A 25,787-nucleotide genomic window follows, 5' to 3' on the forward strand; every position below is an offset into this window, starting at 1 on the left:
GTGCAGAGGTAAAACAGAATTTAAAATTTTGAAAACTAAGTTATCAAAATGAAATACAATATGTAAAATAAACAGCATGTACTTACTTGGGAAAGGTAAAAGTGTTAAGGTATATGTATTCTGTCCTTTTCTCACTTGATAATTAATTTATTATTTAATTTGGCATCTCATACTGAATGATGTTTTGTGCCAGACACTATTTGAGACACCACAAATATTGAAAGGAATAAGCTTTGTTTCTTGCTACAGTTCCTGTTGTGAGGAAGCTAAATCAAGATAGGAAAAATAAGTTTTTATTATATTCAGTAGATGGCCTAGTGATAGCCCCCTGATTTTCACTGAAATATAAAGGCAGCTACCCTACATCAAGCTCTGAAAAAAATATTATCAAAGAGCTAGGAATGAGAAATGTCTGAAAAAGTTCCAAAGCAAAGAATTGATTTTCTAGAATTCAGAGTTCATAAACATGTACTACTAAAACCCTAAAGAACAATTCTAAAGTCATGATCATTGCCATTTAAACTGCATCTTGCCCGATTTGGAAAGAAGAGTCTTAGATTGCAACACACTCAAGGACTCAACATGGTCTGGGAAAAGCAGACTCTTATACATCTACATTTACATGCATTTAAGCTATTGCTTGAAAGCAGGACATGAGTCATTGGAAATAAGAATAAATAAACCCTTCATTATAGAGGAGGAGTCTATAGGGCTCACTGGTCTGCCTCTTGGTTCAGAATTATAGAGAGTGTGGCTAGAGACAAAGGAAGACCAAGAAGAGGCCCTGACCCCTCAGTAGGGAGAGTATTTTGAAAGAAACCTCGTCGTGGGTCCCCACAAAGTTATGGTGGTTTGAGGGCTGATATTTGCAGAGAACAGCATTGGTTTCTGCTTTCATTCCCTTCAGCCAGCTATCCAGATGTTCACTGCTGTTCTCAAGATCTCTGCTTCACCACCCCTTTGCCCATTGCTCAATGAATGGCCTTGTCTCCTACTTAAAAAAAAAAGTATCCAGGCACGAATTGTCCCACATCATGTCCCCAGTGCACATGTTGCTCTGTCTGCACCAGCCTGAAACTTCCTGTGTCCAGGGAAGAGGTGGATTTCTGCACCTGCAGTCCAGCCATTCAACCTGACTTCCCAGGAACCCTCTACCATCAGTTATCCTCCCTCCCTCATTTGTTTTTAGACTTTCTCTTTGCTGGTTCCTCTCTCCCAGCATATGCACTTGCTCACACTCTGCAACTCAGCTCTACCCTGTCACTCCTGGTCCTGTGTCTGCATCTGGTCCTCACCCTTGCTCTCTTTTCTCTCACAACAGAGAATCTTGACAGGAGCATTCATGCCTGGGGTTAGCGCTCCGACTTCTTCTTGTCATTCCTCAACCATCATACTCTGGGTTCCTTTTTGTTCATTCTGACTCCCTCAGGAAATTATAAGTGCTCATCTTTTCTTCTGCCAAATTTACTTTTGTTTTAAAGCAAAAGAGCCACCTAACCACCAAACAAAAATCCATTTTTATCATGTGGTTTAAAACACAGTTGGGGACAGGGGACACATCCAGAAGATGAAGACCCCTCACTGACCACCGGGGCCTTCTTGAAAAGTGTCAACACTGCATTAGAAACAAAGAGAAAAGACATCATTGTGCTTCTTTGATTTTGGTTTTGTGTACTTTTGGGTGTTTTTCTCTCTTTGGTTTTCAAATAAGAAAAATTCTGACACCCTGCTTTGTGGGGTGAAGAGCGTCCTGTCTCACTTTACTCAGTGAGGTTTTCCTTTAATGAAGTCGCATATGCTGCTGCTCTCTCCTTTTCTTAAGAGTAATGAACTAACTATTCATTAGTTTCACATTTTCTGGTTCAAGGGATTTTAGTTCAAGACAGAAACTCAAAATTACAGAGCGTTAGAACTTCTGCTTTGAGTAACTAGTCCAACACTTCATTTAAACAGTCGACAACATTGAAACCAAAAGGAACTGACTTTCCTAAGATCACGCTGCCGGATGGTTCCTGAGTCAGGACTCTAGGCACACCACCAGAGTCTAGTCTCCCTCCATCACCATATATTGAGCCCCTTTGGGGAGTGAGCACATAATGCAATACACAGATGATGTATTATAGAATTGTACACTTGAAACCTATATAATGTTACTAACCAAATAATTTTAACTTAATAATAATAATAATAGAGAAAAAAAGAAATACAGGGCAGATCTGCTGGCTCATGGGCTACTGATCCCTAAGTTAGAGCAGTGTTCTCTGTCTCACTGCATGAAATGCACACTCAAGAAAAAATTTTAATATCAGAGGTTAATTTTCTCACTGTTTTTTTTATTTCAAAAGGTTATATTGTCCACTGCAAAAATTCCTAAACATCCATGTAGGTTTTCATGTACTTAAGTTAGTAGACTTTTATCCAACAAAAATCTTTACTTTAGAAATCTTTCTAAAATTCCCTCATTGATTTGCTGAAAGAGGAAAGTCTAAATTAACATCAAAAATATAAACTATGAATGCAAGTACTTTCACTTCTAACTATATTCTTCTTATATGAATTGCACTTTTGTAGAGAAGAATGAAACAGGATTCCTTTGTTTCCATACAAATGACAGCTTGTAGACTTAAAAGCTGAAACTGCATGGGACAAAGTCAGTTATACCAGCTTACAAGAGAAAATTCAGAGACTGTGTTTGATATATTAGAAGTTTTCTGAAGAAGGAAAAATAGTCTATAGGAGAGCCAAAAAGTCAGGCAGAGAAAGGGACCTTACCAACTCTAGCGTTTGGGCGACAAGTCAGACTAAAGCAAATGATAATGTTCAAGGGTATTTGCTCACAAAGCACCCACAGACTTGGATGCTGAGTGTCCTTGAAGCTTTCCATGCCTTCTCATCCATTCCCTCCCTTACACACTCAACTCTTTACTGAGTATTGACCATGTGCTGGGCACCATGACAGATAACCAGAATAGAATGGTGACAGAAACCCAAGGGGGTTAGAAAAAAAGTGGTCTTTTTGTGGATAAAAATGGGAAACTGGAACTCTGTGCATTGGATGCATGGCAGTGCAAGACAATTACCTTCAATGGCTGCTTCAAATAGCTTAAAGGAGACAACTTGTTGGAAAGCAGATGTCGCAACTGTAAAAGCAACAAAGAAATACTGAGATACACACATTCAATCATTCATAGGCAAATCCAGAGAAAAACTGCAGACTGAAACTATTACTTAACAGTAGTGTTTCCTGGAAGTTAATAGACTGTGAGTATGGGTATCTGATGAAAGGATTTTGTCTTTTGTTTCCTTTATTTCTTTTTTTATGTATAAACAAATTTAGAATTAAATGAAAAACAGCAGTACCAAAAGCCATAATAATTCAGATTGTAGACATTAGTAATTGGCAATAAGTGCCAAATTGAAGTTGATCTTTGAAGTGAAGAGTTTCCTAACCATGTGATTTGTACAAATGAGAGAATTATTTAGGCCAATGAAGAACAGCAAATTGCTTCTTTGTAATCAGGGGTTTTGTGCATGTGCAACAATTGTGCTAATTATAAAATATTCTTACATTCTTATTTTTTAAAAAGAATTTACCTCTCTCAACAGAATTGCTCAATGATGGGGGAAAAATAATAAAATGAGTTTTATTTAAATTTGTTCTATTATCTTTTACTCACACTGTTTGTCCCTTTTAGGAATATAACTGTAGAAGCTATTTACTATATAAAACTGTAGAACTGTAGAAGTAGATATATCTTTCAGTATATCCTAAGTAAATGGATAAGTTAAAGGAAAAAAAAAGCAATTCACCCCTATGGGAAAGTACTTTTGCTCTTTAATTATTGCCAAACCATAATATAATATAGAAAAATTAAAAGTAAAAACACTTTCCATTTTCTTTCTATAAAGTCACATTATAGGTTGTGACTTGTTCTGCATAGCTTATTACCAGCAGTAATGTTTAGTTCCTTTGTTTCCTGACTGAGGCTGCCTTTTATAAAATTAAAGAACTTTATTACAAATGCACTCATAATCTAGCCACTTCTATATGAAAAAGGGCCTCAGAACTGAACGGGAAGGGTTAGATGCCTGGGTTAGGGGATAAAGAGAGAAATGAATCACATACCTTACTATCCAAGAGCATTCCAAAACATAAGATGAAAAAACCCTTAGAAAGGAATAAATCACATGTTTTATCTTTTCTGGAAAAGAAAGCTTGTATATGTAACAGTATTCTGTTCTATCACCCAACATTGGAGTTGTTTTCTTGTCGACCCCCTGCTGGACTGTGGGTTCCTTGAAGGCAATTATACCGTGTGACCTCTACAATGCCTGGCATTACACAAAGTACTCAAAATTTTTTTCATTGAATGTATAAATAACTTGTCAAGTGAATAAAGTTTTAAAGGCACACAAAACTTCATTTTCCCCTTTGTGTCATTCTAAACCCAAAACAAATAAATTCCATTCACTTCTATATCTTAGACTTTCTTTAGGATAGGCATTAAATAAACATCTGCTAAGCATCTCTGATGGCAGAGGCACCCTTTCCAGCCCTTGGGGAACCCTTGGCAGGGGCTTTCTTGGACCTGGAAATCCCCCTCCCAGGCCAAGCACCCTCAGTTTGTGCCTGTTCAGACAGTGTATCAGCATGGGCTTGCCCTCAACAGAAGCTCCCCAAACCTGTCCCCATTAGGTGGGTGCTGTCCAAAGTCGCCATCTGTGTCACCATGTGAACATTCCCTGGTACGCTGATGTGGGTGAAGAACCTGGTACTTTAGGAGACAACTACTGAACATTTACTATGTGTCGGGCACTGCGGGAAATGCTAAAGTATCTTATTTAATCCTTATATTTACTCTGATACAAGTAATAGCATTATCCCTGTCTAACATATGAAAGAATAAGTAATTTGTTAAAGATCACACAGTTGATAATGCGACATATTTGAGCCCAGGCCTATTTAAGTCCTGAGCTCAAAGGTTTAATTACCAGTCAGTCCCCTGAGTCATTGTGCAGAGGTGACCCAGCAAACTATCACTGAACCAGGATTGATGGCTCTCTTCCAGATTAAGCAAATCCTAGACTACTTTGTCTACCTACTCTCCAAACCCTCTCTGACTGTGGCACATAAAACCATTCTTTGCACCAGGGGTTGGCATACTTTTCTGTAAAGAGCCAGGTAGTAAATATTTAGGTTTTAAAGGTCACACAGTCTCTGTTGCAACTGCTCCACTCTGCTAGTGTAAGAAAGGCAGCTACAGATCATACGTGAAGAAATGGGGATGGATCTGCTCCAATAAAACTTTATTTACAAAAGCAGCGCTGGCTGCAGCCTACCAGCTTCTGCTCCATTGCACTCTGGGGACTACCTTTGCACCACTCAGAGTCAACAAGTCCTCTTGATTTATTTCCCTTTCCCTGTGCACTTTTACATGCATCTGCACTAGAGAAGAAGGACTGAATCAGCAGCAAGAGAGATGAACGTTAGCTATGTGAAGTCTAGCAGATTTAAACCCCTAGAATGGATTACTGAAAAAGGCTAATATTCTCCTTCAGTATGACAATAACTGTCGGAAAAATGCATCTGTTGTTTTTGTTTTTTCCATTCCCTGTTGCCAGGCAGTTTTGGTTACAGTCCCACTGGAGGCAGGGAAATAAGATAGCCTCTAGAGTTGTCCTACCAACCTCAGTTCCCTATCATTATTCCAGTTACCTGGTGGTATGATAACAGGTTATTCTTATTGTCCTCACCTGGAATGCATTGAGCAATGCAAAAATAACATGCCATGCCAGACTCTGGCTGTCCACCATTATTCCTATGCCAAAGCCCCAGGTGAGCCCCAGCAGAGGGGTCAGAATGAGGAGGCTCTTCCCCATGCGGACAACAGTGGCCTTGTGGTCCTGACTCAGTCTCTCTCCGACAGCAGGCCTGCAGAGCTTTGTGAGAACTAAGAGCACCACAACCAAATTCACAGCCACGATAGTCAGTGCAGGAACAGCAAGTGGTAAGAGGGGCTTGCTCCCATCAGACCAGTTGAGCCAACACGTGCCTTTCTTTTTGTAGCCATTGCTAGGTTGCGTGACCACAATGGTGATGACAGATATAATAAGAGGACACCCATAGCCCAGGCAGAACCCGACAGCCATCATCAAAGGCATGGCCATGTGATGGAACACGAGGATGATCCGATAAGCCAGCAGGATGCCGAGCAGGAGCATCCAAAAGAACAGGGAGAGGTAGAAGAAGTATGTCAAGAACACTGCAGCTATGCAGAATCCAGAAGGGTTTACTGTGGTGTCCACAGTGGTAGCAACAATAAACCAAACATCAGCAATCAGGAGGCACAGGTCTATGTTCACCATGCAAATATGACGTGTGTGTGAGGTTTGGTTTTTCTTGACCTCCTTCCAAAACAGAGCCTCGATGATCAGGCATAAGATGAGGCTTCCAATGGAGATGCCCAGCCCCAAAAAGGTGATCCATTTCACAACCGGGATGATGGCAGGGGGGACAAAAGGTGACATCAGCATGGAGAACGAGGTCAGGTGAGTACACCGGCACATCACTGTATCTAGAGTTTCATTCACGAGGTGGCAGCCTGCATCGTTCCACTGCAAATGACTGAAATCCCAAAACACACAATGAGGCTGGCTCAGGTTTGACTCTATCTTAGAAAAACTCAGGAAAACTTCATTTAGGGAATAGTTTTGGATAACCATGGAGATCACGGGCCCATTGACCTGGACATTTCCAATTTTGGTAATGGGTAGAATGTTCCCCAGGGTCAGTGAGGCCATGCTGATAATAGTTTCTGGAAGGGACCCCTGGAATTGGTCTGACCCAATTAACACTCGGCCTCTGATGGGAATGGAAGTATTTGTGGGGAACATGTCAGTCTGATAGCTGTAACCTGTCTTATGTTGACTTGCAGACACTGGAATCCCTTTCCAGTTAATGAATTCTCGAGAAAAATTCAGAGGCAGAGCTGTTGGAGGCACCAGAACGCTGATGTTTTCCAATGTCTCTAGTAACCGTGAGCTGACGTGCTTTTCTTCCTGCAGTAAAACTGTCCAGTTGGTGACTGCTGTTGAATTAAGGATGTGGTCAGCTATGCTGATGACATCCTGAAATGCAAAGATGAGAGTCAGTTTGTATTTTGAGTAAATGGGTAAGAAGACTAACAGTGAGTAGTCATTAGTACTAAGTACAGAAAAATTGCCTTGAGAACCAGCTCAGTTGAGGATCACGTTAAAACTCATCAGTGAAATTCAGCTCAGTGGCTCTGTACAGTGAAAGCTTTGGGTTAAGAAACTTGGGTCAACAGGATCATGTAAGTTCCCAGGTGAGCACCCCAGGGCGTTGGTGTGCACACTGGGGTGTGAGCATGGATGAGAAAGAATCCCACAATTGGGCTGCAGAAGTGTGCACTTCCTGAGGTGGTGAACACGGCTGCAGTACTCCTCAGCTCACAGGGCCACATTGCTGCTTACAGTTTTCCCACGTTAGGCTTGTTTTGCTAACATCAGGAGTTCTAAAGTCATGTCATGGACTTTCAAGTTTTAATTCATGTGTATTTATTATTTTTGTTTAATAGAGGAGAGAATATAAGTAAAAACCTTTAAAAAATGGAGGCAAGCAACAAGGAAGTATGGAATTGTTGTCAGTTTTAAGAATCAGTCTTAGTTTGAGAGATTCCTTTTCCAAACCAGTGCTTGAAAAGGATCCCTTTGTCCCTCATGATCCTCTGCCCTTCTTAAGAGCCTGGTTTTCAGGCATTCGGCTGCAAATGTCTGTCACTCTGGCCCTGCATTACCCTAACTGAGCCCTCTGCGGCTTCTGGCCCAGAATCCCATAGTTCATTTCTTCAACTGCCTTCAGGAAGCTCTGCTTTCTTTTTGTTTGTGTCTGCCTGCTCTATTTTGCTCTTTAATTAATTTTTAGCCTTTTTATGTCATTTTGTTATACTTGGTCTCTTGCAAATGACACATGGTTAAACTCTTAAAAATAATCTGAGCATCTTTTATTTGATTCAGGGAGCTTAACTGATCATATTTAATGTCATGTCTGATATTATATAATTCAATTTGGCAAAATATTACATACTTTTTAGAAAGGGGATGGGAGGGAGAAAGAGAGGAAAAAGACATTAATGTGACAGAGAAACATCAATCTGTTACCTCATATGTGTAACCCAACCAGGGATTGAACCCACAGCCTAAGCATATGCCCTGACTGGAGACCGAATGTGCAACCTTTCATTTTGTGGGACAACACCCAATCAACTGAGCCACAATGGTCAGGGAAAAATATTACATACTTTAATATGAAATGCATACATCCAAAATGTTTCAGAGGACACTTACTTAATAAATGCTTATTGAGCACCTGCTGCATGTCACTTGCCAGTTTTCTAGGCACTGTTGGAATACCTAAAATGTAGGCAGTGTCTATTCTAGAGTGACCAGATTATAGATTTTTTCTATTTGCTTATTTGCATCTCTTTTAGTGATCAATTCTTATTTCTATAATTTTAAGTTAATTTTAAAAGATTCAAACCAAAGGATAAATTTCCCAGTCAAAACAGATGAAGCCTTAAAATATATATGACTAAAGTCAGAGTTTGTGGCCATGGACAGAACAACTGCAGACAGCAAACAGATATCAAAGAGCTGGCACCTGTGTCACACAGCATCATCGGGTGCAGAGCCTCATCCCTTTCTCTAAGCCAGGTGCTGCCCAGCCAGCCTGCCTAGAGGATGCTCCTATTATTTTGAACTTACAGAACAGATCTCATGAGTTCCTCATACATGTGGAGGATGCAATAAAAAAAATCACACAAGGACTGTTGCATGGCCCTTCAGTCTTTTTTGAAAGTTTCCCCCAACTCAGGCTTTTGTCATTCCTCCCATGAGGTAGAGCATTAAAGTGGGCCCTTCAAAAACCTCATGCACTGTTGATGGGACTACAGATGGGTGCAGCCACTGTGGAAAGCAGTATGAAAGTTCCTCAAAAATTAATACTAGAACTATCATATGACCCAGCAATCCCTCTTCTGAGTATATGTCTGAAGAAAGGCAAAACACTAATTCAAAAGACGTATGCATCCCTATGTTCACTGTGGCATATTCACAATAGTCAAGCTATGGAAGCAGCCTCAGTGTCCATGAAGAGACTGTTGGATAAAGAAACATGGCACACATATAAAATGGAATGTTACTTGACCATAAAAAAGAATGAAATATTACCATTTGCAACAATATGGATGGACTTAGAAGGTACTATGCTAAGTGAAATAAGTTAGACAGAGAAAGAAAAATACCATATGATTTCACTTATTAGTGGAATTTAAAAAACAAAATAAATTCACAAATAAAACAGAAACAAACTGATAGGTATAGAGAACAAACTCAGGGTTGCCAGGTGGGAGGGATTTGTGGGACTAAATAAAAAAGGTGAAGGGATTAAGAAGTAGAAATTGGCAGTTACAAAATAGATAGTCACAGGTACATAAAGTACAGCATAGGGAATATAGTTAATAATATTATTATAACAACATTATGATACAGTGTCAGATGGGTACTAGACTTATCAGGGAAATCACTCTGTAAGTTACATAAATGTCTAACCACTATGCTGTACACCTGAAACTAATATAATATTGAATGTCAATTGTAATTAAATAATTAAAACAAAATATTAAATGGTAGCAGTAATAAATAAAGTAGTAAATAAAGTGGGCCCTTCAAGCATAGGCAGACCATACCTCCATTGTCGAATTGGACACCCTGAAGTGGCTTGCCAGTGACAGAGAGGAGACATTGCCCAGAATCGACACCACTGAATCCAGATTCCCAGCTGTGGTTGATGGGTTTTGCTGAACGATGACTGAGAGATTTCTCACCATGGATGACATTGCTGCCTCAGTGGCATTGTGTGCAATTGCACTGAAGTTCTAAGAAAAAGATGGTTCAGTTCTAAAAAAAATACATATGCTTGTGGTCCATCAGATTTAAGTCAGATTGCTTGACCACATCACTAACATTTATTTGTATAGTGCATTACAATGTGGAATACTGTATAATGTTAATAACAATGGCTGTTACCTAGTGCTTCTGTGTTTCAGAGCTGGTACTCTCTGCACTACATGTTTTACCAGGGATTCTTTGATTTAATCCTTACACCACCCTTTGAGGGAGGTGCCATTAAGGAACTGGAAACTTGACAAGATTTATTTAAAGGCATTTTCATATAAGTTATTGTCCTAATTATATGGAGACCGGTGTTCAGAGAGATTCGGTGACTTTCCAAACAGTACCCAGCTAGGAAGTGGCACTAAATCCTGTCATATTCACACTACTATGCTGAGAAATCCTTGTAGGATGGGAAGATAGAGGGACATACATGGAGATTTGACTCTACTTTGTCACTGGGTTTGGAATTTTACTTCTTCCTTAAAGCTCCCATCTGCTCTCTCCACTCTGGGAGAGCTTGGAAGGCTGTCAAAAATTGAAATTCCTTTTCAGTCAAAACAAGTGAATCAAGAAACCCAGATCCTATATGGTTTCCTTTTTGCTCTTCTTGGCTGACAGTGCTGTTCTTTGCCCAGGGCACCTGGGATCTGCCTGCCCTCACCCTCACGCCCTCAATAGACACGGTCCACATGCATAACTGAGGCAGAGAAGGCAAGAGCAAGGATGGACCATAGAAGACATCTGGTCCAATCTCCCTGCCCAGTTTACAGGTGAGAAAACTGAGTTCCAAAGAGGGAGAAGTGAACATTCCACAGTCCTTTAATGAATACCATTGTGAGGTTCTGTACGGCAATAGCAGAGCCTCTGGCTGAGACAGAAGTTCTGCCTGACAGGAAGCTCTATTTGCAGAACAGTGCTGTGAACTAGTTTTTTCTATGACTTGGGTTCTAATTCCTCACCATATGCTCCTATCTATCTGCCTCAAGTACTTGAACCTTCCAAAGAGAACATCGTGTGAAGGTCACAGCACTGGACTGGAAATCAAATGACTATCAGAGGGACCAACTGTTAGCCACTTAGTCCTTCGTCTCCTAATCTGTAAAAAGAGTTTGATAAAACAGATTACCCTTAAGATCCACTGCAGTTGTATCATTCTATGCAGCTCACCTTTGGCTGACCCCAGCACCTGCCCTGGTTTCTGATATGTGTACATTCTCACTTGGACTAAGTCTACAACTTTTGACTCACATCTTCACGTGGGTCTTTGATTCTCAGGCTTTCTGGACTTCTACCTTCTATTATAGACTTCTTCAGCATTGATTCACTCAAATGCAGAACCTCTCCCTGCCAAAACCATCAAGTCTGACAGTATCTGAGCTTCTCAGCTGCCACTTCAACTCTGTCACTCATGCTCACACTTCTTGAGTTTACAAGGGTCTGAAGTCTCCCTTGCATTCTGTGTATTTATAAATGAGACAAACTGATGTATTTTATCCTCCACCTAGCCATGCTCAGTGGGAGGTACCCACTCTAATACTCAAAACCAGGGCAAGTCTGCAAGGTGGAAATGCTTTACCTTCTTCAGTTCTTCCAGCTGAGCGAGCACACAGGTCTCCCTAATGACCTGCCACCCAGAAGGCTGGCACTTGGCTGTGATGTTCCCAGTATAGCCGCTGCTACAGGGAAGAGTATATTCATCATTCTTAAACCCAAATCCAAAAACAATGCTGTTACACTGAACTGGAAAAGAATGAAGCAGAGAGGGGAAATGTCTGTGAATATCCTGGCACTCTCTATAAATCATAAAGCTATGCTTTAGAAATCATATTTCCAGATACAATTCCCAGAAAAATTCAAGAGTAGGAAAAGCTTAACTTTGATGCCCAGCTTCATCCCTATCAGCATCCTCTTCTCCCTCCTCATGCCCTACTCTCCGTGAGGCTGGCCCTTTCCCTCCAGGTGTCTGATCTGTGCCAGTAATCCTACTTTTAGTGGGCTATCAACTAATATGTGCTAATAGTCAGTGAAAATAAGACAGATGTGACCCCTCCCAGCAAATGTTTTTGCTCTTTAAGGGAGTGCTAGAAAACCAAAAAGTCTTCCAAACACTATGGAACAAAGCAGTGACAATATGGTTAAAAGACGGACAGTTCCCATTTGGGGGTAACATGTCCTACATTGTACCCCTTTAAGAGCTTCCACAAAACACTAGTTACTCTTGCAGCTGACCCTTAATAATATAGTCTTCCCGTGATCGGGACTGGGAGGGGACCTTGAATGGAAGATCCACAAGAGCTGTGTGTTTTTCATGTGTTTACCCTATTGCTGTGTCCTAAGTGCCTAGACACTTTAAACACTTAGTAAATACTTGTTTAATACGTGCTGTTGAAAGGGGCACAAATTTTGATAAGACAGGTTTAAGACTGAATGTAAAGAAGCAAAAGAGAAAAAAGATACCTGAAGAAATGAAGCAGCGTGTGTATGTTTGTGTCTCTGTGTGTTTGTGTGTCTGTGTGAGTGTTAAAGATGTGGATATATGCATTCTTTCCTTGGTTTCTGGACTATTACTCGGGAATATTGCCAGCCCCAGAGATATTTCAACATGTGTACCAGTAAACTATTGCTGAGTCATTTCCATCATAGCCAGCAGTGAAATCAATCTTCCACAACATTTATAGTAGAGATCAGATCACTGATTAGCAAGGGTCTGAATTAATCAGCTGAAATTGAGTTTCATGGTAAACAGTGGCCCATTTTTACTGAAAGTCAGTCTTAAAATAACTCTGTATCAGAAACCTCTCCAATCTACTTCCTAAAGATGTGAATGAGCTACCAATTAAAGGACTCCCTTAAGCTAAACAGAGGGTGGGAATTTAGGGTTACCTTCTCCGAATACTCTGAAAGAGTCATCTTCTAGTGGAAACAGCTTCTGAAGGCCTTCCTCAGCCTTCTCAGCCACCTGCTCAATGGCTGACAGCAGCTCGGACGTGCTGCTGGAGCCAACAACTTCATACCCAACAATGATGCTTCCATCTCTGTAATGATTACGTGGAAAGGAAAGTGAGATTCATTCAGTCAGTCAGTCAAAGTCTACTTGGTGTGTGCATGGCATTCAGTCCATAAACATATATCAAACATATTTGGTCTCTGCTTTCATGCAGTTTACATTCTGCTGGAGAAGGCAAAGCAAATAAGAAACTAGTAACCACTGTGTATAAGTATTTATACAATATATAATATATACATTGTGTTTATTAAGTGTTATGAGAGACAGGTACAATGATAAGACTAGCATGTAGATGTGAGGCCCTCTTTAAATAAGACTGGTCAGGAAAGGCTTCTCTGTGCAGAGGGTCTTTGCAGCTGAGGCCTGAATAATGAGAAGAAAAGGCCAGTGGTGCAAAGACCATTGGGGCAACACACCAACACATGCATGGGCCTGAGGCAGGAAAATATCTATGAGATCTATGAGCTTGACAGATTTAAAGACTAGATGTCAAGTGAAGAATTGGGATTGCTTCTCAATGCCTAAAGGTTTCAATGTGGATTTTAAGAACCCCAGGTGAAAATAAGTTACTCATTGAATATATCAATTTAAGTCAGAAGACAAAACAAAGAAAGACAGACATAACTATTCAGTGAGCAAGAGAGTGATGGGTAGGAGATCATGTTAGAGGGGTTGCCAGAAACTGGATCACAGAGGGCCCTAGAGTTTGAATGTTATTTTTTATTAAAATGTTTTATTCTTTATTAAAAGTCAGTGAAACAATCAGACTTGTCATTTAAGATCATTACTGTGTCTGATGTGTAGAAAATAAACTAAAGGGAGGCAAGAAGGGAAGCAGAAAGACTAGGTAGGGGAGAGGAAGTGATGGTGAGAACTAGTTGGGTAGCAGTGTGTGTGGGAGAAGTGGCCAGATTCCTGTTGTGCTTGAAGACTGAGCCATAGGAACTGCTAATGGAGTAGATTTCAGGTAGGGAAGAAAGACACTAGTCAAGGATGACTGCAGGGAATGGACCCGTTGTAGTACTTCATAAAGGGGGCGTTACTGGGCAATGAAAGGAAGGAAGGGCTGACACTCAGAAAAACAAGGGTGAATCTCAAAGACAATATGCTGAATGAAAGAAGCCAGATGCACAAATACTATGCACTGCGTGACTCCATTTATATGCAATTGCAGACCAGGCAAAATTAGCTCATGTTGGCTAAAATAAGATCAGTGGTAATTTCTGGTAGGGGTAGAGGTGGGCATGGAGATTAGCTAGAAGGAGGCACAAGGGAACTTTAGGGGGGATGGAAAAGTTTTGTGTGGATAGGAGGTAGCTTCTACAAGCATTCATGAGAGTTTACTAATCTGTATATTTAAGGTCAGAACACATCACTGGATGTAAATTATACCTCAATAAAAAAGTTTCAGGATGACTCCAAGCTTTGGATCTGTGCAACTGGGAAAATGGCAACACTGTAACTGAGGTGGGAGAAGTAGGTTTAAGGTTACGAGGAGACCAGCTGGAGGACTCCCATTTTTGACATGTTATGTTTGACATGCCTACTGGTGCATCAAGTGGAGACCATAATAAGCTGTTGGATATTTGGGTCAGAAGTTTAGGAGAGAGGCCAAGCTTGAGTAATACATTAGAAACCATCAGCTTACAGGTGGTGTTTGAAGTCATGAAAGCGAGTGAGATTACGTATATTAAGTAAGTTAATTCTGCAGTAACTTCATGAGATAAACACTGTATTATCCCCACTTTGTAGATAAGGGAGCTGAGTCCCAAAGAGAAGTTGAGTCAGGTAATTATTAATTATTCATTATTAATTGATGGATTAGAATGTCTGACACCCCAAAGCTCAAATTCTTAATCACTACATTGAATTACCACTCATGATGTATAAATAAATCCAAATACATTTTTATGTAGTGATAATCATAATATCTTTGCATTGATATAGCCCTGTTATTATATTCTTTGTTTTAAAAAAATTTTTTTTATTGATTTTAGACAGAGGGAGGGAGAAAGAGAGAGAGAGAAACACTGATTTGTTGTTCCACATATTTACACATTTATTGGTTGTTTCTTGTATGTGCCCTGACCAGGAATCAAACCCACAGGCTTGGTGTATCGGAACAATGCTCTAATCATCTGAGCTAGTATTTTCCTGCTTACTTATTTCATTTGATTTAATGAGGTTAAATCAGGTTCCACAAGTATTAACAGTCCTGTTTGACAGATAAATAAGTTGAGACAGTGAGAAATTAAATCATATAGTAAATTGAAAACCCTACATAGTTGTATTTTATAGATTTAATGCTTATGTTAACAGTGATTTTCACTAAAAATTATTGGAGACAGCTTATAAGATATATATTATGGAATATATGTTATAAGTATAAATGGAAAACCAGGACCACAAAAAAGAAGAAATATGAATATGGAATATAGAAATTATTGTGATTGAGTTTTAATTTTGTCCATGAGTTCAATGACAGTAAAGTCTAACAGGAAAATGATTAATTATATAGACTCAATTTAAGAAAATAAGTTGTGTTTTTCCTAGCATTGGATTTAAAGAAAATTATACATATGGGCCTTGATTATAAAGACATTATAAGGTCATGAATAACTAAAGGATAATATCTAGGACAACGTATTTATAGCAAATGATGTTGAAAATTTCCTGTAGTTGTTAGAGTTAACTGTGAAAAAAATCATATAAGAAGTCAAGTCCTCTGACTTCTAAGTCACTTCCTCTTTCAAGCAGACTATAAATAGTTGGTAATCAATACACACATGGTTAACTAACCAAGTAACTTTGGAATTAAAGTATAAACAAAAGGATGATTTACTAAATATCTCTTTATTTGCTGTAGACAATGACTGTGGGGTCTTGGACTATGGCATATACATGATATCTACACAAAGCTACACTATTTGATCCAAAGCCTCCCTCTGGCTCCCAATTACACAGCATGCCCACTGTGGTCATGGAAGGAGAAAGTCCATCCCTCTGCCACCGTCACCCCCACCCCTCACTCCTTCCAGCACCCCAGAGTCCCCTGCTTCCTTCCAAGTTCCGCCCCACTACTGGGGATTTTCTATTCTATTCTCTGATCCAGAGCTTTGAGAATGCCATTTAATATGTTAAGTTTCTAAACTCATTTACATGAGAATATATGGTTTCCTTTTCACACCTTTTAAAGCATGACAGGCTTTTGTCCAGTTTTGGTAAGAATCCCACTACAAAGACCACGTCTGACCTACTTTCCGTCAGAGGCACCTGGCGACAGCACGAGGCAATCTGTGGGGCTGGTGCACAAACCTGAGTGCCCTTGATTTGGGCATTGTGTTACTTACCGAAACTGAATGACACGAGCCGACTCAAAGCCTTGAATTCTTTTGTATGTTTCTTTAAGCTTACAAAAAAAAAGGGGGGCAGTATGTTGATCTTTGTCCCCACACAAGAAAAACATTTGAGCAAAACATGGATGCAGGCAATAAATAAACCAACAGAAGCACTGAGCAAAGGAAAAAAAGATACAGCGGGAGGTAGTTACACATTATAAAATGACAATTAAGAATGTACACACATACATAATTTATTTTTGAGGTTGCTGATAAAAATTGAAAAATCAACTGCTTAGACTCAAAGATGAATTGAGTGCCAGATAAAATAATAAATTCACCCAAAATTTATTTTATCCTCCCCACAAATGAGCCTTTTTATTGATGCTTAAATGGAATCTATCTGCCAAGTCTCTGTGCACGTCTTCAGCGAGACCCGCACCTGAACCACTGTCCCAGGCTGAGGTGCTCTGGTCGAGTTTTATGTGACTTCACGATGAAGCCCAGGACTTTGCCCAGGAATTCTCTGCAGCCTCTAATGAGAGAGGTTTCTTTACAGAACCAATTCCAGATGCTGACACTCGAGCTTAGATCATGAAAAATTTCTTTTGACAAATATAAAAACAGAAAGTAATCAAGAAGCCTTGGCTCAATATTACTCAAGTAAATGAACAAAACTGAACACAAAAGAAGTGAACAGGATTCAACTGCTAAACTCTCTCAGAGAGAAAATGTTCATTCAAAGTGCATCAGTTGAGGGCAGAGTGATTAGCTACTATGTAATAGCCCAGTGAAAAGGAATAATGGAGAATACGTATTAAATAAACATGTTGAATTGAAAACATCTGAACTTATGTTCAGCCAACAATTTTTTATGCCATAAGTAGAAGGTGCTTACTTGAACTTCAATTCCAGTGGTATATTTGGAGTATACAGCAGAAGACGAATTCAAAAGGTCTTTTGTAAATCTTGCATTAATTTTGAAAGTGCCCCAAACTTCTATGGGAAATAAAAAATATATAGATATAAAAATTACTCATTTGATTTTATTATAGCATAAAATTGCAGAAGTACAACTTGGAACCCATCTATTCAACATCAGTCTTTCAATTTGTTTTCATAACGAATGTTCACCTAAAGCAACACCGGAAGCTCGCAACAAGAATTTCCAACTGTGGTTTGGAACATTATGGGAAAGTGCTGGTAACCCAGACAACCTTGTCAGTAGAAAACGTGTGACCACTCACATGTGACTTTAAAAGGCGGTCTTCACACTGCAATATATCCCCATCTATTCACAGAGCTTAAACATCGCCCTATTAAAAATTTTTAAAAACAAACAAAAAAATCACTACTTGCTAATTCCAACATACCCCTTGCTTACCTATCACTGGTGCTTTTCTGCCCTGGGGCAGATCATTTCCCATCTCCGTGTGGACATATCTTCTCTATCCTTCATTCAGGGCCTAGTGAAAGCCTCCTTTCCAAAGCCTTCGCTGACTCCAGATACAAAGAGTCTCTCCCTCCTTTAAATTCCTGCAATACTTTATCCATAGCTGCCTTACAGCTTCTTGCACTCACACATCTATTTGTGAACATGTTTCAGGGATGTGTGTCCCCGCTCTACTTCGGGAAGCTCCTTATCATTGTTATTCCTGTCTGCTCCATCTTTGTATCTTTAGAAGATGAACCAGACATGGACCACCTTTCAAACGGTAGGCTTTCATCAACACTGCTGAAGAAATTACATTGTCTTCTTTCTTGTGTTAACATCCTGGCCTTTCCACATAGCCTGCTAATTCATCGATAGCAAGAGAAATGGTTCATGGTGACCTCCCAGAATTTGCCCAGCTCTGGCTGTAAAGATGGTGCTTATAAATACATGTTGCCTTCACCTGAATTGCTGCAGTCCTGGGAAGGGGAGCCGGGGGCACCCTTGAAAACCGGGCTATTGCTGGTCCTCCCTCACTCTTTGCTCAGCTCTACCAAAATCCACAGCTTTAGGATAACTGGACTAGTTTTTGGAAAACTTCTTCAAGTCTTTCGAGCCCTGAGCCCATGTCATTGAGCTCACCACCTCATTCACTGAACAAAAACCTAAATCACCAGGAGCTCCCTCAGTTTCCACTGGTTACCAAGGCTATACTTCAGACTTTTGTTTTGGCGTTGCATTCAGTACATGCATTTGTTGGCGATTTAAAGCATTACCTTCAATATAATCACTATGCATTCCTCCCTGCTCTTATACTGCTACACTTCTCTTTTCTGAAAATTGATGAAAGAGTTGAAACGAGGTAGGAAGAAAAATTGTATTTGCTCGAGCAGTTTCCTGACCTGGGATTTCAGTGAATCTCATTAAATCTCAAAAGAAGCATAGATATGCAGAGCTGAGCTGGAGCTAGGTTGAAGTGGTGCCCAAAGACAGACTTGCATTTCTGAATTTTCAGCACCAGCGCAGCTCTCACTGTGTCCAGCCAAACCTGGCAGGGTATGTCATCTCTGCCCTTCAACCTCCTTGCAAACACTAGCTCTGCTCAGGGAGACAGAGAAACACATCCACAAAGAGCTAGAGTCCCCCTCCTGTCACATGTTGTGTTGGAAGAGGCCCCAGCCCAGGGATCCCCTCCTGGTATCTTCATGTGCTTACTTGTTCTTTCACAGAAATTGATGCTCTGGGTGAGGTTACTGAGGTGACAGTCACAACTCTGGAGTGATCCAGCCATGTGAAGGTAGCATTTCTGGGGATTGAGGCAGGAAGGAGGAAACCAGGAATAGCCATCCTCACAGGCACACCGTAGGAACCCGTTCTGGTTGCTGCAGTCTGCACAAAAAACAGAGCTTGGTTTCATGGGGCCTGGTTAATAAATTGACTACTGCTGAATTCTGATCCTTGGCTCTGACTTAGACTCTGAATCAGGGACTTCTCATCAAAAGCTGGAAGAATGGAGCCCTGAGGCTGCTGCTGTTGCTGCTGGACTGGGCACCATACATTTTGAGAACCCTCATTTTCAACAAATCTTTGAACTTCCCTGGTCATTAGTGCTGTTTGCCAGGTATCATGTGCTCTCTTCTAGGACTACATAACCTGGCCTCTGAGGTTGACTGGGGCCATGAAACCAGTTCTGACCAGTAAGTCGTGGCCAGAATTAGTGTGTGTCATTCCTGAGTTAGAAAATTGAACTGCCAATGTCAAGCCTTCCAGAGCTCCTTTTTCCCCTTTGTCTCTAAGTGGGCATATCTGAGAAGTGTCTGATTCATCAGCCTGGGTCCCCAAGGGACCACCACAAACTCAGCCCCTCTGCAACCTGTAATGGACATGTAGCACAAAGAAGAAACAAAACATTTATTCTTGTAAGCCACAGACGGTGCAGAGACGATTGTTTTCACATGACAGCATAACCTACCCTATGCCAACTGATATGCCCACCTTCCCCATTTCCACTCTCAGTCCCCAGAGAGCTGACTTACACGTGGTTGCCTTTGCTCTGATAATCTTCATTGGCCCATGCAGCCACAATGATGGAGAATTCAGAAGATTCAAAAAATTCCTCAACTCTCTTTTCTCCTTGGAGTCTCTATAAGCCACCTGAAGCAGCAGCTCATATTCCTGCACTGGGTCTAAAGAGAGAAGACAGTCAGAAGCCTCCTTCGCAGTCGAGGAGGGAAATACTGCAGAGAAGGGGGCCACGAGGCAGTCACCAGATTCAGCCTGGAGGTCACGGATGATTCCACACTGCTTGTCACTGACTTCTGCTCATCCAGACATTGACTGAAAATGAGTGTCCAGGACAAGCACATGCAGACTGTCCCCCATATACCTGACATATGTTCACCCTCTCATTTCTGTCAGTCCAGCTGTTCCCACAGTCTCTGACCCACCCCTGCATCACCCTCCTGACTTGACACACTTCCTCAGGACACATCCAGAGTAGAGTTTCAGGTGTCAAAGATGAAGGGAGAAGAGGTAAGAAAATCCTCGTCACCCTTCTCTTCACCTTCCCCTGCCCTCTGGTCTGAATCATGCCTCCTACCCCTTAGCTCTATACCTCAGTTTCACTATGTGTAACATAGATGATCATTGTATCTAACTCGGAGGGACAGTGTGAGGATTTAATTCATCAAATGCATTTAAAATGATGCATGGTACATAGTAACAAGTCAATAAATACTAGCTGTGTTATTACTATCAGAGAAAATGTATTCATGACATTCCAAATTAAATTTTTGTTTCATTTTCCTGAAGAACTATATAGCCTTGCACAGGGCTAAGTTCTATGGCACTATCGGCACATCATTATTTACCAAATTCACCAAAGAAAGGCTTGTAAACAACCATCTGTGTGCATCACTGTTTCCATGAGAGAACACCTTCAGTGACTGAAACATCAGACCCATAAATAAAATACCAGACCACAGACTGAAGGCTGTGCCCATTAGTTACATTGCTGGGATCGAGATAAGGCAGGAAAGGAAAAATAAGGAGCAGCTACTTGACAGGTATGGTGGAGGATACTATGCCTTTATTAGATTGTTTAATCCTCACAATGTTTTGCTAGTAAGGATTATTGTTATTCTCATTTTACAGATTTGGGGTGTTGGATAATGTACCAAAGACCATACAAACAGTCAGAAGCACTACTGGGTTTGAACCCCATTCTCTTGGCAACAGTGTCTCACCTGGATGCTTTTTCTTATTCACAGTGAGTCCTCTTCTTGTTCTGATGCCATCATTTCTCTGTTAAAAAGAAAAAAAGAATAATTATGGCAGGGCTTTGTAATGCCCTGTTGGGTTTCCCAGATAAATTGAAATCATGCATCTAAAGCCCAACTCAGGGACAGTGGGGCCGTGGCAAGAGGTCTCAGTAAGGCAAGTTTTGAGCACAAACTTTAAGGAGGTAGACAAGTGAGGATCCCTGGGAAAAGAATTTTCTAGGCCAAGGGGACAGCACAATCAAAGGCCCTGGAATAAGAACATGCCCAGCATGTGAAGATGGAGTGAGGGGGCCAGAGTAGCTAAGTGGAGTGGGTGAGGGGAGAAGGCAGGAAGTAAGGTCAGAGAGTACCTCTGGGGAGGCAGGTTGTGTAGATCTTTACAGGTTATGGCAAGGGCTTAGCTTTCACGTGAGTGAGATGGTAAACCACTGGAGAGCTCTGAACACAGGACAGATGTGCTGTACTTTATTTTTTTAAGATTTTTAAAAAATTTATTTACTTTTAGAGATAGTGGTAAAGAAGGGAAGAAGACAAGGAGAGAAACATCGATGTGTGAGAGAAATATTGATCTGTTGCCTCTCACACGTCCCCAACCAGGGACCCGGCCCACAACCCAGCATGTGCCATGACTGGGAATCAAACCAGTGACCTTTGGGTTTGTGGGATGACACCCTACCCACAGAGCCACACTAGTCAGGTCTATATTTTATTTTTTAGAAAGCTCAGTCCTGTAGCCATATTGGGAATAGACAAGCACAGAAGCAATGACAGCATTATTTCAGGAGTTATTGAAATAATATCAGTGAAAGATAATGAAAGTGTGGATCAAAGTAGTAGCCATGGAATGGTGAGAAGCATTTAACTCTGGACACATTTTAAAGATAAAGCCAAAACAAACAAATAAAAGAAGAGCCAATGGTTTAGCTATGGATTATGAGAAGAATCAAGCATAAAAATAAATCTTGTGCCTAAGTAGCTGGAGAAATGGCAATACCACTTGCTGAGTTAGAAAATGAGGAGTAGGTTTGGTGAGAAGAAAAATAGAGTTTAATTTGAGACATATGAAGTTGATACACCTATTGGGCACTCAGCTGGAATACCAAGTAGGTAGTGTATGTGTGAGTGTGGAGTTCAAGGGAGAAGTCTGAGATGAAAATCTAAATTTTGGAGTCATCAGCCTATAGAGAACACTGAAACCATGACCTTAGATAAAAGCATCAAGAAAGTACATATAGATAGGGATCAGACAGTCTGAGGATTGCTAATGCCAATCTTTATGCTTGTTCTCCATCAGAGATGCTATAGGATTGAATGTGTTGAACTAGAAGAGATGTCCAAGATGGTTTAGTCCAAGATCCTTATTTTGCAGTTAGGTCATCTAAGCTTGAAGGCCACACAGCTAAGGTTGCTAACATTGAAACAAGAACCCAGAACTTGTGATTCCATGTCTATTACATATGTCGTTTCAGTTGCCTAGAGAGTGATGGATTCTAGAAGTACCAGAGGAGAAAGGAGAGGTGGTAAGTGGGAAAAACAGGACATAGCCAACTCACCCCCAGGAAGCCATCACTGCCCTCAGTGACCCAGATGGAAAAGAGGAGCCACAGCACTTGAACTCTCATCTTCAGCAGGTCCCTCTCCTGTTCCTGCGCTGAACACAAACAGCTGGGCTCACAGTCTGTGACTAGACAGGGGGGTACCATGCAAAGCTCAGGCACAAAAACAAGTGGTTCAAACTAAAATTTTTAAGCACCCACAATGTTAGTGCCTAACAGAGCCGATCACAAGCCCCAAGTGTTTAATTACTTTTCCATTTCATGTACCTAGTTTGAGACACTGTGATGGCCACTCCTGTTGAAAAGTTAGTACATGTCTGTCTTTACAAACGTACTAAAAAATCGATTAGGCACTCTCTTCTGGGTGATCAAATTTGACAAAACATGGACTTTTTTTTCCCCCTGGGTCAATTTGTACTTTTTCTTTTTTTTCCAAAGGAATAATTTTGTTGTTTATTGTAAAGTAATAAATATTTACTGTAAAAAATAAAAATAGAAAATAGAGATAAACCAAAATAAGACAACAAAACTTAATTCATAATTCTGAAAACCATAAAAATTACTATTTGTCTTTGTTACATGTTTACAAATCTAAAATATTTATAAATATTTTTATTTTTCAATTACAAAAATTACAATCTTTCAATTACAATCTTTTTAAAAAGATTCATTTGTAAAAGTTTAACACAATGTACTCTTATATGTGCAAACACTTGTCAATAAATACAGAGAAAAGAAATAGAAAAACACACCCTAAATGGATAAGAGTTCTTACTTTGGGGCAAGAGATTAAAGAAGAAAAAATGGAAAGAGGTCAAAGATCTATACTGTTTAAAATGTTCACATCAATTTTTTACAAGAGTGCATGCAGGTTCTACAACTAAAATAAATATGGAAGAATAAATGCATTTTTAAAACAAGTTCAACATGACCAGAATCAATCATCTCCCTCGCACTTCCTAATTCTGATAATTAACAAAACATTTACAATGTTTGCAATGCTTTTTTTGTGTTAGTTTCAGGTGTACAGCACAGTGGAGAGACATTAGCATAGGTTACACTATTTTAAAATCATGACTTGCTTAACTATGTGACTAAGTGTATTTAATATCCAGCCTTTTATATTTCACTGAGCCTTCTTTTTCATCTCAAAAAAACCACAAAAAACCATTAAGGTAACCAAGGACCCTTAGAATGATTAATATAAGGATAGAATTGGAGTGTTTAAGCATAAAAATCATCATGAACCAATCCAGCAAATTTCCTTCTTTATAGTTAATATAATTTGCAAAAAAAAAAAGCTGTCCTCAAGTTTATGGTTATTTCAGAATAATTTAGATAAAATTCATCACATAGTCATGGCCACAAAATTAGTCACTTATCCCCAAGTTATTTTGTGTAAATGAAAAAAATCTTGTTGAGTCTAACATAGTTGCCACTAGGCACATGTGGCAATCTAGATTTTAATTTTAATTTTAAAAAGTAAAATTAAAAATTTAATTTCTCAGTCTGTCTAGCCACATTTCAAGTGCTCCATAGCCACATGAGTCTAGTGGCTACTGTGGTAGGCAGCATAGACAAACACTCTTCCATCACTGCCAAAAGTTTCATCAGGCATGGACTATTAATCAGGCTTAAGAAATTAGGAAGTCCTGTCACATACTACAATATGGATGAACCTTGAGGACATTCTGTTAAGTGAAATAAGCCAATGACAAAAAGACAAATACTATATGATTCCCCTTGTACAAAGTATCTAGAAAGGTCAAACTACTGGAAACAGGAAGTATTGTAGAGTGTTGGTTGCCAGGGCTTTGGGGGAGTGCTAATGGGGAGTTGTGTATGAGTAAGACTTTCGTTTTTACCAGATGAAAAAGTTCTAGAAATCTGTTGTACAACAATGGGAATATACTTAACGCCACTGAACTTGTACACTTAAAAATGGTTAAGCTGCTATATTTTATGTTATGTGAGTTTTTTAACATGACTTTAAAAAAGTTTTATTGGACATGAAGACTCATTCCCCTATGGCCTCTCAACATTCCTTTCACATCTCCATAGGAAAAGATGAAAAACTGTAATTGCCAAGCTTAACAAACCACCATTAGAGTAAATGGCTTTGATTGACAGTATAAAATGCAGTGTTGGGCCCTCCCTTCCAGGCCTGACCTTGCTTCCTGGGAGTGCTTTAAACTTCATACAAAGCTGCCCCACACCTTGCTTTCTGATTTACAAGAACAGAGAAAAACATTAGAGAATGGGTATTGACTTCCAGAGACATGGCCTACGTGTCAGCAGAGACCTTTTCTGGGGCTTTCTAAGGAAGCATGGAAAATAGGCAAAGAGACACATATCACTTGCATTTTCCTTCTCCCCTAAGGCCAACAGTCCACTCATGCCCCACCTCCCTCCCTGCTTGCCTAGACTCCTCCTGAATCTGTCGCTTGAACTTTCTTTGGGCAGCAGCCTGTGCTCCAGGGCTCGTTCTCCTGGATCTGCACCCCCAAACTTAATGGCTCTGTGTCCTGTTCCCTCCAGCCTACGCTCTGCTTTCCAAAAGTGATGGCTATTGGTCTCTAGAACAGTATTTTTCCAACATTTTTTACCAGGCCCCATAGAAAGAAATATATAGTTATATACACACATAATAAAACATGTATGTGTGTGTGTGTTATACGTGTGTATATGTATACACACATGCACACAATACATGTTTATATATGTATATGTATATATGCACATATCATAAAATCTGTGTGTATATATATATATGAAATAACTGAACAGTTTTATGAAACAGAGCCTAATTCTTACTCTGAAACATGCCTTTGTATATTTTCTATTTGGGTTTTTTGTTTCTTTGTGTTTTTTTTGGTAAATTATCACATCCAACTAAATTGATTTCCCAATACCTTCTTGGAGTGCAGCCACATTGCAGAGGGAGCTTGCACTCTTCCCAGCCCCTTGCCCACATTTCTTCCACTTTCAGGGAAAATTTTTAATGTGAATTTCTGGGTACCGTTTGGGCCATGGTGTTGGTGCTGGAGCTTTTAGAGGGTAAAACAATCTCAGTGCATGTAGGTGTGATCTGTCCTCTCTGTGCCAGGGCCCGTTTCAAATGGGGTGCCTGACCCTCCCGTGGCTCTTCCCCTTGATCTCTTGCTCTCTGAAAAATCCTCTTTCTCCTACATGCAGTCC

At 40.1% G+C, this 25,787-nt stretch overlaps 1 protein-coding gene across 6 annotated transcripts in view; it reads right to left on the minus strand.

The window, feature by feature from the left end:
* ADGRF1 (adhesion G protein-coupled receptor F1) overlaps nt 1–25,787 on the minus strand; it is a 46,702-nt gene that overhangs the window by 11,136 nt on the left and 9,779 nt on the right. For 3 of the 6 annotated variants that reach the window (XM_045842561.1, XM_045842560.1, XM_045842559.1), the window contains 12 exons: nt 22,587–22,717; nt 20,998–21,055; nt 19,789–19,938; nt 18,968–19,141; nt 17,219–17,319; nt 16,333–16,391; nt 12,859–13,010; nt 11,552–11,715; nt 9,768–9,956; nt 5,755–7,128; nt 4,127–4,168; nt 3,081–3,140 (listed from right to left, as the gene is read on the minus strand). In XM_045842561.1, coding sequence (XP_045698517.1) covers nt 3,081–3,140; nt 4,127–4,168; nt 5,755–7,128; nt 9,768–9,956; nt 11,552–11,715; nt 12,859–13,010; nt 16,333–16,391; nt 17,219–17,319; nt 18,968–19,141; nt 19,789–19,938; nt 20,998–21,055; nt 22,587–22,717 — 2,654 coding nt within the window. The remainder of the gene's footprint in view (nt 1–3,080; nt 3,141–4,126; nt 4,169–5,754; nt 7,129–9,767; nt 9,957–11,551; nt 11,716–12,858; nt 13,011–16,332; nt 16,392–17,218; nt 17,320–18,967; nt 19,142–19,788; nt 19,939–20,997; nt 21,056–22,586; nt 22,718–25,787) is intronic. The other 3 variants (XM_045842563.1, XM_045842562.1, XM_045842564.1) reach the window with 2 other exon arrangements.

This window comes from Phyllostomus hastatus, unplaced genomic scaffold, assembly GCF_019186645.2.
Source record: "Phyllostomus hastatus isolate PE091 unplaced genomic scaffold, TTU_PhHast_1.1 phas_contig_40, whole genome shotgun sequence".
Taxonomy (NCBI): Eukaryota; Metazoa; Chordata; class Mammalia; order Chiroptera; family Phyllostomidae; genus Phyllostomus; species Phyllostomus hastatus.